The 13,140-nt window shown below is 35.4% G+C and overlaps 1 protein-coding gene across 10 annotated transcripts in view; it reads right to left on the bottom strand.

The window, feature by feature from the left end:
- Positions 1-13,140, bottom strand: part of PPFIA2 (PTPRF interacting protein alpha 2) — a gene marked incomplete at both ends in the record, with an annotated part of 353,793 nt that overhangs the window by 13,710 nt on the left and 326,943 nt on the right. For 8 of the 10 annotated variants that reach the window (XM_084254528.1, XM_084254531.1, XM_084254530.1 and 5 more), the window contains 4 exons: positions 1,108-1,137; positions 2,324-2,386; positions 8,601-8,801; positions 12,940-13,021. In XM_084254528.1, the coding sequence (XP_084110654.1) occupies positions 1,108-1,137; positions 2,324-2,386; positions 8,601-8,801; positions 12,940-13,021 (376 nt within the window). The remainder of the gene's footprint in view (positions 1-1,107; positions 1,138-2,323; positions 2,387-8,600; positions 8,802-12,939; positions 13,022-13,140) is intronic. The other 2 variants (XM_084254532.1, XM_084254537.1) reach the window with 1 other exon arrangement.

Genomic DNA, 13,140 nt, shown 5'->3' with positions numbered 1-13,140 from the left:
TTGTAACCTAGTAAGGTCTGCGGCCAGCATTCTATAAGATCATTGGGAAGAATAGTTTTTTTTTTTAGAAATCAATCAACATAAACTCTGTACTTAAAGAAACAGGGCATAATTAAAAAAAAAAAACTAACACAGATAATCTAACACTTTAATATGACTATATGAACTAATCCCACCAAATACTGTTCATAGCCAATAGGAAAACCAAAATTAACCATCACCTCTAAAAAAATTATTACAGACTATTTATATTAATTTTAGTGTTTTCTATTAAGTTCCTTTTCAAATGACAAATTCACAATTCTAACTAAGCTGTATTTCTACTGAAAATCTAGGTGTTTCCCTTCTTTGTATGTTCTTAAAAATGTTAAAATTCTTACCAAAATGATGCAAACTTAATTTATTACTGTTTAAATATTTAGTCTACTTATATTTCATATTCATTTTATATTATATTTTATTATATCATATATTATTACATTTATTTTATAATATTTTTTATTACAATATTAAAATCTTATGTAGAGTCAGAAGTTTGAATCACATTGAATACAACACACATTCTTTTGGTTCTAAAAAATGCAGAAATTCTGAAAAAATGCACAGCTTCCTCACAAACTTGTTTGTTCGAAACACAGGAGCTTGTCTCATATTGCATGTCAATAAATGGGACTGACTCCTGACTCATAGTCACAGTGCTGGCACATGTCCCTCTAACTCCAAATTTCCTACACTAAGCATCATATTTTAAAGCAGCTGTGATTCCAAACTGTTTTTTATACTCTTCCTCCCATATAGCCAACATGAATAATTCCTGATTAAAAATAGTCAGGGGCATTTTCAGAGAAATTTAAGGTGTAATTCATTCTTTTGAAGAAGAAAGGAAATGACTCTTTCAAAAGAGACCAAATATAAAATGATAATCATCTCATTTGCAAAGTATGGTATGTAAAATACACATACAGTATTTAATACAGTATTAAACTATATTCATATTAGCCTAATCGTAAGCTAAGCGAAAATTTCTAATATGACATGCAACAACCTTCCTATTATATATCCTCATAACCTACTAAATGAGACTCTTAGAGCATATGGATTTCCTACCTGGGCCCAGCTTCCTTCCTCAGATTCTTTCTGTGTTAGCATCAGGGAATGATTAATAAAGCAGATAAATACAAATTAATCTCAGCTGAAGACAGTAAATTTTTTCTAACAGAAGCAAAATTGTTATTGAAATGTTAATTATTACATTGGTAGATGAAGACACAGATTCTTACTTAGATGGGCAATAATCAAGTCAGCAGTGCAAGGGTAACTATGCTGTTTCTAATTAATTCTAATGAAACACATATATACATGACATGGACTTTTCATTATACAATTGCTCTTGTCATTCCAAATCCTTTTTAATTCTTAACTGGATAATTTCCCTAATATAGTGAGTTTAATAAGAAATTCTGAATATATACACAAATAACCATGTTCACAAACGTGTGTACACACAGATATACAAAGTAGAAATCTTATATAAAGTAAGTTGATGAAATATAAAAAGGAACTATATCCCTCTAATAAAGCTTTGGGTAATCAAATATACTATATTTCAACAACAACCAACAAAAACCAAAACTAAACAAGACAAATATCAAGCACAACAAAACTAAGCTAGAAATACCACTAGTACTCAGCACTAGCATTTTTATCCCTCTTAAACTTCTATGTAGTCAATATTTCAAACAAGGAAAAAACAAAGGCCATCAAATTAAAAAGATGTTGCTTAGAATAAAATGTACTGCATGCCCAACTTTGTTACTTTACATGAAAAATGACTATAAAGTACATTATATTTTAAAAAGTTGACAATTAGCAATAAGATACGGTGTTTTTTTAAACACAGAGCTTTTAAAACCAAATAAAGAGAGCATTTTTCTTTTTGATAATGTTCTGTTTGAACGTTTGATAACGTTTGATAACGTTCTTAAGTGGTAAAGTACAGCAGACTAAACGAGTATGCCAAAAAGGAGTGGTTGATCTAAACTTATCTATTCTAAGTTGAATTGGGTTTAGTAACATGTATTGTGACTATGCCTATTATAAGTGATATTTATTACTAAGCATTTCCACTGTTGCAAAATGAGTAAATAAGTTTGATCAAATTCTTGATTATTTGCATACGATAAACACTTATTCTATTAACCACATGATGACAATCTAGCACTGCATATCATTATGTACACAGACGCCACTATTCTGATTTCATATAAAGAAAATAGCAGTCAAAAAACTTTCCGTCATGTTCAACAAGGTCAGAGAGACTAACCGTTTTTGCTGGAGCTGCGAGATTTTCCATTTCTTCATGGGTCACCCAAACGTTGCCTGAAGGCTAGGGAGGAGGCCCAGAGGGAAAGCAGAGGATCCAGAAGAGGGAAGCAGTGGTAAAGAAGAAAGGCAGCACCACCGTAAGTTAACAGCACCACAGCACCACAACAGGCTCTGGGCTCCATACAGCGCGCACCAGAGAGACAGCATGGCTGGTTGGCCCAGAGCTCCCTTTTCCTACCACTTAAAAAGATTACATGGAAAGAGGCATGATGGGACAGACTTAAAATGATACTTCTGTGATTAGATATCACACAAAATAATCATAATTTGTATTGCAAAGGTACGTGGCTATTAGATGCATTTTTTTATAATTATGGATACCAGAGTAAAATTAATCTGAGAAGGATATAGTTCTTTCTTCGGATGAAAAAGGCACATGTATATTGTGTATTACCAAAATTTCATCCACACAATTTTGAACCTTCAATGTCCTTAGAAATAGGAAAATTGGTTGACAACACAAAGCTGAAAACACTGTCATAATCTGGCTGGAAACCAATACCAAATGATGTCTTCTTTTTACAATTGAGTAAACATGTTGTTTCCTGTATTCTTATAGAAGAGAATGAAGCAAAATGCTATTTTTTATTTTATATAAGATATTTTTCCAGTCTCACTAAATACTGTCAAAAATTTCAGAGACTAGGTTTCCTAATTTTCCAGCAATACCTCATACCATTATAAAGAAGGATATGATATAAAAATAAATTTTCTCTGTACCTGGCACTATTTTATGAAGTCTCATTTGCTATTTAAATTAAAAAAAACATGATATTTATTCTATACAATGATTAATGTACAATTTCTAAACCAAAATCTACTTAGTAACATACAAATCAGACCTACTGTTCATGGTGATGGCTTCTGGGAACCACTTCCCATCAAATTCTGCCATTTCACTGGAAACCTTTAGGACATTGCAAGACTGTCCAAGCACATTGATTCCGTAGTTAAAATGTAATCTATATTGCATGTATATGCAATACCTGTTTTAGGAGTTTAGTTTGAAAGAATTAGACTTAACAAAGTTGATACCCTTACATAAGTCATGACCTTAATTCTTTCTGGACTCCTGCACCATTCACATAATATCATGTATGACTTTTCTTCCACCATAAATAATGAAATTTAAAATACTTTTAAAAGTAACTTTACAAACTAAACTGATTAATGCAAAAAGGAGAAATCTCATATATAACAAAATTAACTTATATATTCAGTTGAACACTGTAAGAATATTGAATAGTAAATATTCATACCTACAAGTAAATCACATGGGCACAAAAATCTCAAAGGATAGGCATCATATGTATGTACAGATGTCTTGTTTTTTCTAGAGTACATTTGAATTTTATTTTCCTATAAAAAATCTCTATACTTGTAAAAATACATTTAGAATATAGGAGCCATCCATTTCCTTAAAAATCCTCCTCTCTCCTAGTTTTAGGGAATAATGCTTATTATAAAGTGAAAGTTGCATATGAATATGAGTCATCAGAGCATTTGGAAGATATTTCTTATATTGATTTTTTGAGGTGTGCACTATGCTAAAAATAACTTTACACTTATTTGCCACTTACTCTTTACACACAGTGAACACAGTGCTTTGACTGAATGGTTGTACTTCAGTGTTATTTACTTGATTGTAATGATTCCTGTAAGCTCTCTGATTGTGAATGGAAATACTATTTCCCTTCTTCTATGCAAATGTGACCAGTATTACATCATATGGAAATACACAGGTATATAATTTCTTTCATCTAAACATCTATATTTGCCAGTCTATCACTATATTCTGGGATGGCCAAGGTATTAGAAACTATGTTTTTGTTCTGCATCTTTGTAATCAATATAGGCACATATTCAGGAAAATTTTCTGAAGTATAGTTTGCAAACTTCCCAAAGCTGTCTGTTAGTAGTTCACCTTTAACCTGCACTTTTACTTATGAGGAACACTACCTGCTCTACAATCTTGTAAAATAACCCATAAAATCTTTAGACACAACCTGATCCATTAGAAATTAGTCAAGGTTTTAACAAGTTTATTTTTTAACCAAATCCTTATGTAATAAGTTAACTTCAAATTTATTTCTTTCTACCACCACTTTAAAGGGCTGAACTTTGATCTGGCTAAGTAATGAAGGGTGATTTAGAACAGGAGAGCTTCAAAAGTTTATCTTAGAAATAGCTTGAGTGGAAGGCTTTGAATATCTAAAAGAGACAAGAACCTTGATGTTTTGTATCAAAGGATAAAAAGAGTACAAGCAATATTGTTAGGGGGAAAAGGATGTCCTAAAGCTAATTCCATACAGGCTTTGTGGACTCCACCCCCACCCCAGGCCAAAGCCAAAGACACTGGGAACTCCAAATCCCATCACCACCAAAGGGAAGGTGGCTGGGACCTGAGGATGGGGTTAAGCAGCCAGGTTGGTATAAAGCCAGACACATGGGCTTTGGAGGGGTTCCCCATTTTGGCTCTCTGCCAGCTCGCAGCATCCAGCCAGCTCTGAGAGTGCCTTTGGGTTTCCAGGTAGGCGGATCGGGTAGGACGCATTAAAGACGTTATTTCCCTATTTTCTCCCTGAGTTGTACATTTTCCTTATTTCCTTTTCCCTTGTAAATAAACCTTTTATTCACCTTTTGTGTATGCCTGTAGTGGAGTATTAATAAGTCCCTTTTAAGCGCGTGGGTGAGGACCCACAGCCAGGCAACCCATTCAATATTGGGGCTGCCCTATAACAATATCAATAGGGAGGACAACCCTAAAGGACAAGCATCAACTTGCTTGTGGCCCTCTTAGAACCACCGAAAATCATCTACTCGCTATTCTTGGCTCTCCATGATGCAATCCCCAATTTCTAAACTGACAACAGCAAACCAGTGGCTAATACCATCTGAGTCAAACAGACCATTTATAAAATTTCAAATATTTGGAAATTTAACAAATTATTATTAAGAGGCTTGAGTTTTAGCAGAGCTACTTCTCAGTAACTGTTCTAGGACATTTCATAAATCTCTCTAATTCTCTCTCTAAATCTCTCTCTCTCATTTCATAAATCTCTCTTTAGATTCTACATTTGGTAAGTGAACTAAAGCTACATTTTTCACACTAGAAAAAGTACTGAAACATTTAAATTATAATATGATATAATATATTCTGAGAGAGGCATGGGGAAGACGTAAAGATGCCTAGGTGAATTTAAGGAAGCACTCACTTTCAGGGTCACACAAGTGCAAGTAGATCCCTTGACAGTGAGTGCCACCTTAAATGTTGTGCTTGAGGTATTGCACTTGCCTTACCTTAGTCCAGATGGAGAAGGACACTTAAAGATTTTGATCAAATGAGAACTAGGAGAAAAACTCCTAGGGCTGCTAAGGGTTACAACATTTAGATAAATCATTTAGTACAGCATTATAATATAAAAATAAATGTTAAAATGAATATAGGAAATATGTGAAAAACAATGGTGGGAAAATAATTCTCTTCTTGTCCTAAATGCACAATAAGTACAGCAAGTAAACCTCAGAATAATCTTAAACTTGATTTACCTGTAGCGTTCATTACTGCTAACGTCATTTTGAGGTATATTTTTCACTTTATGATTGTATTACAAAGTAATTGTAATTTGTAATTAAATCATAAAGTCAATAATCTGAATTTTTTTTCATACTCAAAATGATCTAGAGCCACACATCACCCATGTTTGAGTTTTGTCTCATTTTTCAGGTAGAGAAATATTTCTTATTACAATAAGATTAGGATTTATTCACTTATACCTAACTTTACAAGTGGAGCTGTATGAGATTAGGCAGAATGAAAAGTAGAACCAAAGAAGAATGAAATAATGTCGTAAAACAGATGGTACACTAGTAGAATTGAGGAAGTAGGAGACTGTACTTAGAGGACAGATTAGGTCAAAACCAGATGGGAGTTTGACCTTGGACAAGCTACTTAACTTCTCTGCTCATCAGTTTTTCCCACTTCCATATTAGATACAATAAAAGTACCTATCTCACAGTGTTGTAGGACAAAAATGAATTGGTACATGTAAATACCCAGAACGTGTCCTGACATTCAGGAACTACTCCAGAGATGTAGGCTTTTCTACAATTTCATTAGAAATTTTGTCAAACTATTTCCACCCAAATAAGTTTTTGCTAAATAAATGCTATCTCCCCACCTGCTGCAATCATGGACACCTATCTTATTTCTTACATGTCTGCTCAATTTTGCTGAATTATAGGTTCCCAAACTTATTTGTTTCCACTGTGCTATTTTTTAATTAGGCAACAGAAAAAATAAATGAAATGTACTTCATGAACCAATAAGCTGAATTATTTGGAAAGAGCAGACAAAGGCAAATCTTAAAAAAAAATTATCACTGAGTTATGACTTTGTTGAAGACAGGAAAAGAAATTGAAATGTCCAGGTACTGTATTGAGGCCTGGGGACAACAGAAAGTCTTATAATATTTTTGCTTGACCTACTGTGGGATAAATAAAAAAGAGATTATTATAAAATGTTTTTTATATGTACAGAGTGTAACTCAGGAAGGGAACACACCCACATTCAGGAACTTAGCAAAAGCTTTTCAGAGGAAGGACATTCAAGGAATCAAGAGATGAGAGATGAGTGGGGTGAGTGGGAAGGGATGATGATCCTTGAGTTCAAAGAATGTTGGAGTCACAGGAAAGAGCAACCAAGTTCATAATCAACCAAGAATATAAAAACTTAGGAAATGAAGTTCTTGTTGTGATCCTGACAGAAGGTAATGAAACCCTCGGGAGAGCTGGGATTAGATGATGAAGGATCTCATAAGCTCTCTTCACATTAGATTATTTTTTAAACAACTGAGTATAGGCTCACATTTAACAATTTGCTATTTAAGTTTATTCAGTTTACTTAGACATTTTTAGAAAAAAATAGTGTTTAATTATTCTGTGATTCATTAAGAAATTGACTGGGGGTAAATACAGACAACAAAAATATTCTATTTTTCATCTTAAAATGGAGACAATTTTGCAAGGTTAAGAAGTTTTAATATATTTGTTTGTATTTGGTCTTGGGAGGAGAGTGTTAATGTAAACCAATCATGATACTTCTCTCTGAGTTGGAAATTATTTAGGAAATTCATTATCAGATTTATATTCAGTTAATAATAATTACCTATATAGGCTGCTCAGTTTTTATTTTAAACTTATTATGAATTTTTTAACCGATAGCAGAAATTTATATAAATTAAAAATAATGTTATACATAAGATTTTGTTAGCTGTGTATTTTCCCTGCATGTAAAAATAAAAATGAAAGCCTCTAAAGCTTGACCTTGTATTTCTAGCATTAGAATCTAGTTTACAGGAAAGCAATATAATGTAAATACAACAGGAATGAAGCAAAATATCTGAAACCACTTAAGACCATATATAAACTCATATACAAGTTTACTTTTGTACCTGAAAACTACAAAAAAGTAATAGCACTTATCTTTTTTCACACTACTCAAATTTATCTCATTCTCCCATATTTTATTATGCTGTAAAAACATGGATCAGAGAGATCCAGTTAGCATCAGAAATTATCTCCTTTACAGTGAAAGATATAATTCAGCTATGAACTAAAGAGAGAATGAAATAGCGTTTTGGCATTTTTTTCTTAGTGTTTGAATTTGTCATCTGACATTGCTTTTTTTTTTTCTTTTTCCCTTTGCTAAAATTAAGATAGGGACCAAATGACAGTATTAAGGATTTTTCATAAGTTGAGAAACAGGTTTTGAAGGAAGGCATTGCACTTTGTATTTATAGAATATCAATTGTTTGGTGTACTTTCATAATGATGAAAATTGCCGAAGAAGTAAAGCATTAAGCACTGCATCTTCAGAAAGCAGTAATGCCTAGGGCTGACCTCCTGAGAGAAATGAAAGGAACACCTTGAAAAAAAATGAACTAGGGGTCTTGTTGTTTGGGGGGGAAATCCCCTACATTTTAGAGGCTAATTCAAGTCTGTCTTGGTTGCAGCCTTTAAGTCTGATCTGAATCACAGCTTTTCAGTAGAAATCTATTAAAAGTAGCAGCAAAGTTAATGAAGGGCAAGCCAAGTCTCTTCAGAATAATTGGTGCTGACACTGAAATGTGTGTTGCCACAATTCTGCTCTGTGGATTTAAAGATGCTGCTATTTTTTCAGCACTGTGAGGGGGAAGGTGCACAAATTGACTCACGGTCCTGGAAGTTGGAGGAGCTGAAGGGCTTGTGAGTGACACCATCTCCTGGATGGCTAATCTGAGCTTTAAGCGATGGAGAGGGTTGCTGATTCCAATTTCTCTCTGGATCTCAGTATCCGACAATGCAGACATGATGGCACCGCTCTTCACGTTGGCTCTGCAGGCTGCTACATACCAAGCGGGCATCCCCAGCCAGAGCTGTTGGATGGGGGGAAAATACACACAGATATTATCATAATGGTTAACATTTTAGTGTCCCTGATGTGTTAGGCATTATTCTAAGGGTCCTGTATTTATGAACTCATTAATTACCACAACCCCATGACAGAGATGCTATTATTTTCTCAGGAGAAGATAAATGTATAGAGATATTATGCAGTTTATTCAAAAATATCATCTAAGCAGTGAGGGAAATAAAGGTAGGAAATCAGATCTCTAGGGTCTGCAGTTTAGCAGCTAATATATATTGTTATGATTAAAAATAATAGCTGCACAGCACCAAGTTCTCACGCCCCCTTTGTATTTAAGAAGAAGAAGAATATCTACAAGTTGGATTTGGTAAAGGCTCAGTCAACATTTGTTTAATGAGTAGTTTTAATGTATAATTCTCCTTTGAATTTTTGGCACAGAAACAGTTCTGCCATCTCCAGTCATGTGATTTTGATCAAAGTACACAGTGTAGCTAAGCCACATTTCACACATCTCTACACCATGTGAGAGCTGTGTGAATATATGAATACTCTTCTTGCAGAATGAAATGATGTGTTAATGGAAGAGACTAAAGTTGTAAACATATGGGGGAACTTTAGCTAAGAGAACAACAAAATGAGCAGTGCACTAGAAATTAGGTATTTTAATTTTGTGACTTTGCTGTGAAAATATTTGAGTCAGTAGTGCAAAGAGCACTGCACAGTGCCTGGCATGCACCATAGGCACTGAGCAATATGCCAGCTCTCAGGCACTGTTACAGCATCTGAATCATGCACACAGTGTACATACCTATGTGTAATACACATTTCTCTGCACTTTCACCCCTATATTACTTATGTGGAAGCAGCAGAACAGCGTAAGAGGTAAAATATTGACTTTTAAAGGTCAAAAATAAGGGTTTTGGGGGCTATTTTATTTGTTGCTATCAACAGATTGAGAAAAGGAGAGAAAGTGTGAGAATGAGAAAAAGTCAAGGAAAGCGATAAATTAGTAAAATACAATGTCAAGAACTCTGGACCAGAAGGTCTAGGCTCTAATTCCTTTCCTGTCATTGATGAGTCATGTAACATCTCTAAATCCCAACCATATTTTCTCATTTGTAAAGTGAAGGGATTAAATTTTATTTCCAAGGCATCATGTTAGGCAGTTTCTAAGATGATTTCCAGTGATCTTTGCCTCCAGACATCCCTGTCCTGGTGTAATCCTTTTTTTTTTTTAATACTTTGGACTGGATGGAGTGACTTGTCTCTATTGCATATACTCTGATAAAGTTGATGGACTGTCACTTTCCAGATTAGGCTATAAAGACTGTCATTCATTCTTAAGAGTCCTCTCTCTCTCGTCTCTGAGCTCTGGATCTAGAGGATGTCAGCAGCCATATCCCGAGTAGCTTAGTGGAGATGCCCAATGTTCAGAGACAGATGTTTCTGGCCAAGAGCTATCAAGGAACTGAATCATGACCTTGGAAGCACCAGTCATTTGGGAAGTGGATTCTCTCTGAGTCAGGCCTTGAGATCACTGCTCCTCTGACTAATACCTTATTGCAGCCTTGTGAGAGACTTGGAACAGAGGAAGAAGCTAAGCCAAGTGCAGATGCCTGACTCACAGAAGAAAATAAATGCTGAATTTGGGACAATTTGTTACATGATAACTGATAATTAATACAACTATGCTTTTATTAAAAAAAAAAAATCTGCCATATTAAACGGCAACTTGCCTCCATAGGGGAAAAATCCAAACAAGCAAGCAAAAAGCCAAATCTTTGAATCAATGTGGCTTGAGCTTCTGGGATAAGAGGAAGGAGAGGGGGAACTCAAACATAGTGCCTGATTGAATAATCCCTACAGCAGAATAGACACAGGGATTGACCTGATTTTGACAGGTAAGATTAGATAAGAAGGGGTCCTCCCCTGGTGGTGCAGCGGTTGAGCGCTGGGCTGCGAAGCTGCTCGGGCAGCCTCTGCAGTGCCGGTTCGATCCCCGACCACCGGCGAGGGTCCCACATGGCGCGCAGACCTCTCCTGCCGCCCGCTGCTCCCCTCAGCAGTGTATTTCGTCAGTCTGCCTCTTCTGTTCCCCGCTCTGGCTCTGGTGAATTCTCTCACCCTCCTGCCCTTCTGACTGTACCCAGTGCTTGTATAAATAAATAAATAAATAAATCTTAAAAAAAAAATTAGATAAGAAGGAAGTGGGACTTGAATTCGTACTTCATAAACTCAAGTTGCTCATAATAACTAAACTTCTAAATTTATCTCCACTGGACCCTACTGATTTTCCACTCCCCTCTCTCCTAAGATATTTGGAATTCCACAAGGGCTAATATGACCCAAATGCTTGTCAATACAGTTACTAATGTCATCATCCCTCATTAGACTTCTAAAGTTTTTTTTTTTTTAAAGATTTATTTACTTATACAAGAACTGGGGTACAGGCCAGAGTTGTGGGGGTGAGAGGATTCACCAGAGACAGAATGGGGAGCAGAACAGATGGACTGACTGAAATACGCTGCTGAGGGGAGCAGCGGGTGAGACAGGAGAGGTGTGCCACGCCTGGTGGGTATCTCCCTGACCAGCAGAGAATTGAACCCATGCTGCAAAGGCTGCAGACAGCTTCAAGTGCTGCGCTCAACCCACTGCGCCACTGGGGAGTTTTTGATATGAATAAAAGGTGTGGGAAGCATCAGACTTACTTCTACAGATAATCCTCAGCCGGCTGTGCACTCAAGGAGGCGCCAAAGGAGGTGAAAGGTAAGAGCTCTTACTCATTGGATCACAGGCTCATTCATCTTGTTTATTCCATTTTATAATTTGAGTCACTTTAGGAAGCACATTATGAGCAATTTCTGTGTGCTCAGGATAGGTTTAATTAGCACAAACTTCACTGCCTGTCATTTCCTAGCCCTTTAATGTCAGTAAATTTGCTTTTTTTAATCTAAAAGATTTGTTCATCACTTGCCAAAATAGCAGCTAATGCTCTGTCAAAATGCAGCTCATGTTATTGCAGTGAAACTGAAGGAAGAACTGAGGTGCTAATTTTGAGGTGCACTTTCTTAAGCGTTTTGTCTTATAATTGATTTTTAGTTAATAGTAATTTTAAAGACATCTTTGAAAGAAACAGCTCAAATCACTAAGAGCTAAAAATTCCTGATTTATAGGAGAGAATAAAATTTAATAAGATGCATACACTTTTTACTCAGTCCAAGAAAAAATACAAAAATGTGTGATTTTATCTATCTATACAAGACTACTTTTTAAACTAAAATGCATTCGTTAATTTTACTCATTGATTTTTCATTTGCTCTGGATATATGGTAATGAAAGTGGGTGATTTAATGTTTCCAAATTACTTGAAACAATGGGTTTTAATTGCTTCTGTCAGGCAAGAAAAAACTGGATTCTTCTTTGTTCTGACATTGGCATACCCAATCATTGTCAACAGCCCACAGTAGAGAACTAAATGGAAGGAGCAGTGAACACAGCTGCTAAGTGGCATGAAGGGGTTCCTTGTGATCAAGTTTGTAAACCCTTTCCTGTCTGTACTCTGCTGCTTTCTCCTCTACCCAGGAACTGCTTTATTTTTCCAGCCCCCTATGTTTTACGTAGAATGAAGAGTGTAATTCTTATTTCATTAAAAACATTCATCTTAGAGAAGTAAAAGGACTTCTGCTTTATTCCAAGTACCTAAATCTAATTTACTCCTAAGGTTTAAAGAAATGGATTCAGGAATGGCTCAGTAGGCAACTGAGTGGCAGTAATGGTCTTGGATAACACAATTGCTCAACAGGTGATTCTTCTTTGTAACCTACACTATAGTACTGGGACTGATGTTTTCTTGAAACAACAGAAATGTGGTTCAATGACTGTTTCTTCTCTTACTCTAGATATGAAGAGGGTAGAATTTAGAGACACTTCCTTTTATCCCACTGAATGCTTCCTTCTGCCACAAAGGAAAATATCTGAGTAAAATCACAACGTCACCGATCCCTAAATAAAGTAAATGTTCCTTTTAAGAGCTACTCCAGACTGTTGGAAAACTATGACTTCGGAAGCTGTCTTTACTTGATCCTAAACAAAACTATCAAATCAGTCTTGATTGATATAAGAGCCTTCAAATTTCGTTCTCTTACCTCTAGCCAGGCGACCACAGTAGGCCCATCCCACTGGGCAAAAGGTAATCCCTTTCTCCGAGCTTCTTCCAGAAGTTCATGCCTGAAGTGTACAGCAAAGATTATATCAGCTAATATGGAAAATGATTATTTTTAATGACAATATTTTAAAAAAATCCTTACAAGCTATTTATGAGATAATATAGAATATCAGAACTCCTT

The sequence above is a fragment of the Talpa europaea genome (genome assembly GCF_964194135.1).
Source record: "Talpa europaea genome assembly, chromosome: 15".
Lineage (NCBI taxonomy): Eukaryota > Metazoa > Chordata > Mammalia > Eulipotyphla > Talpidae > Talpa > Talpa europaea.
Note: the sequence above shows the minus strand (reverse complement) of the source record. Positions and strands in the feature narration are given on the sequence as shown.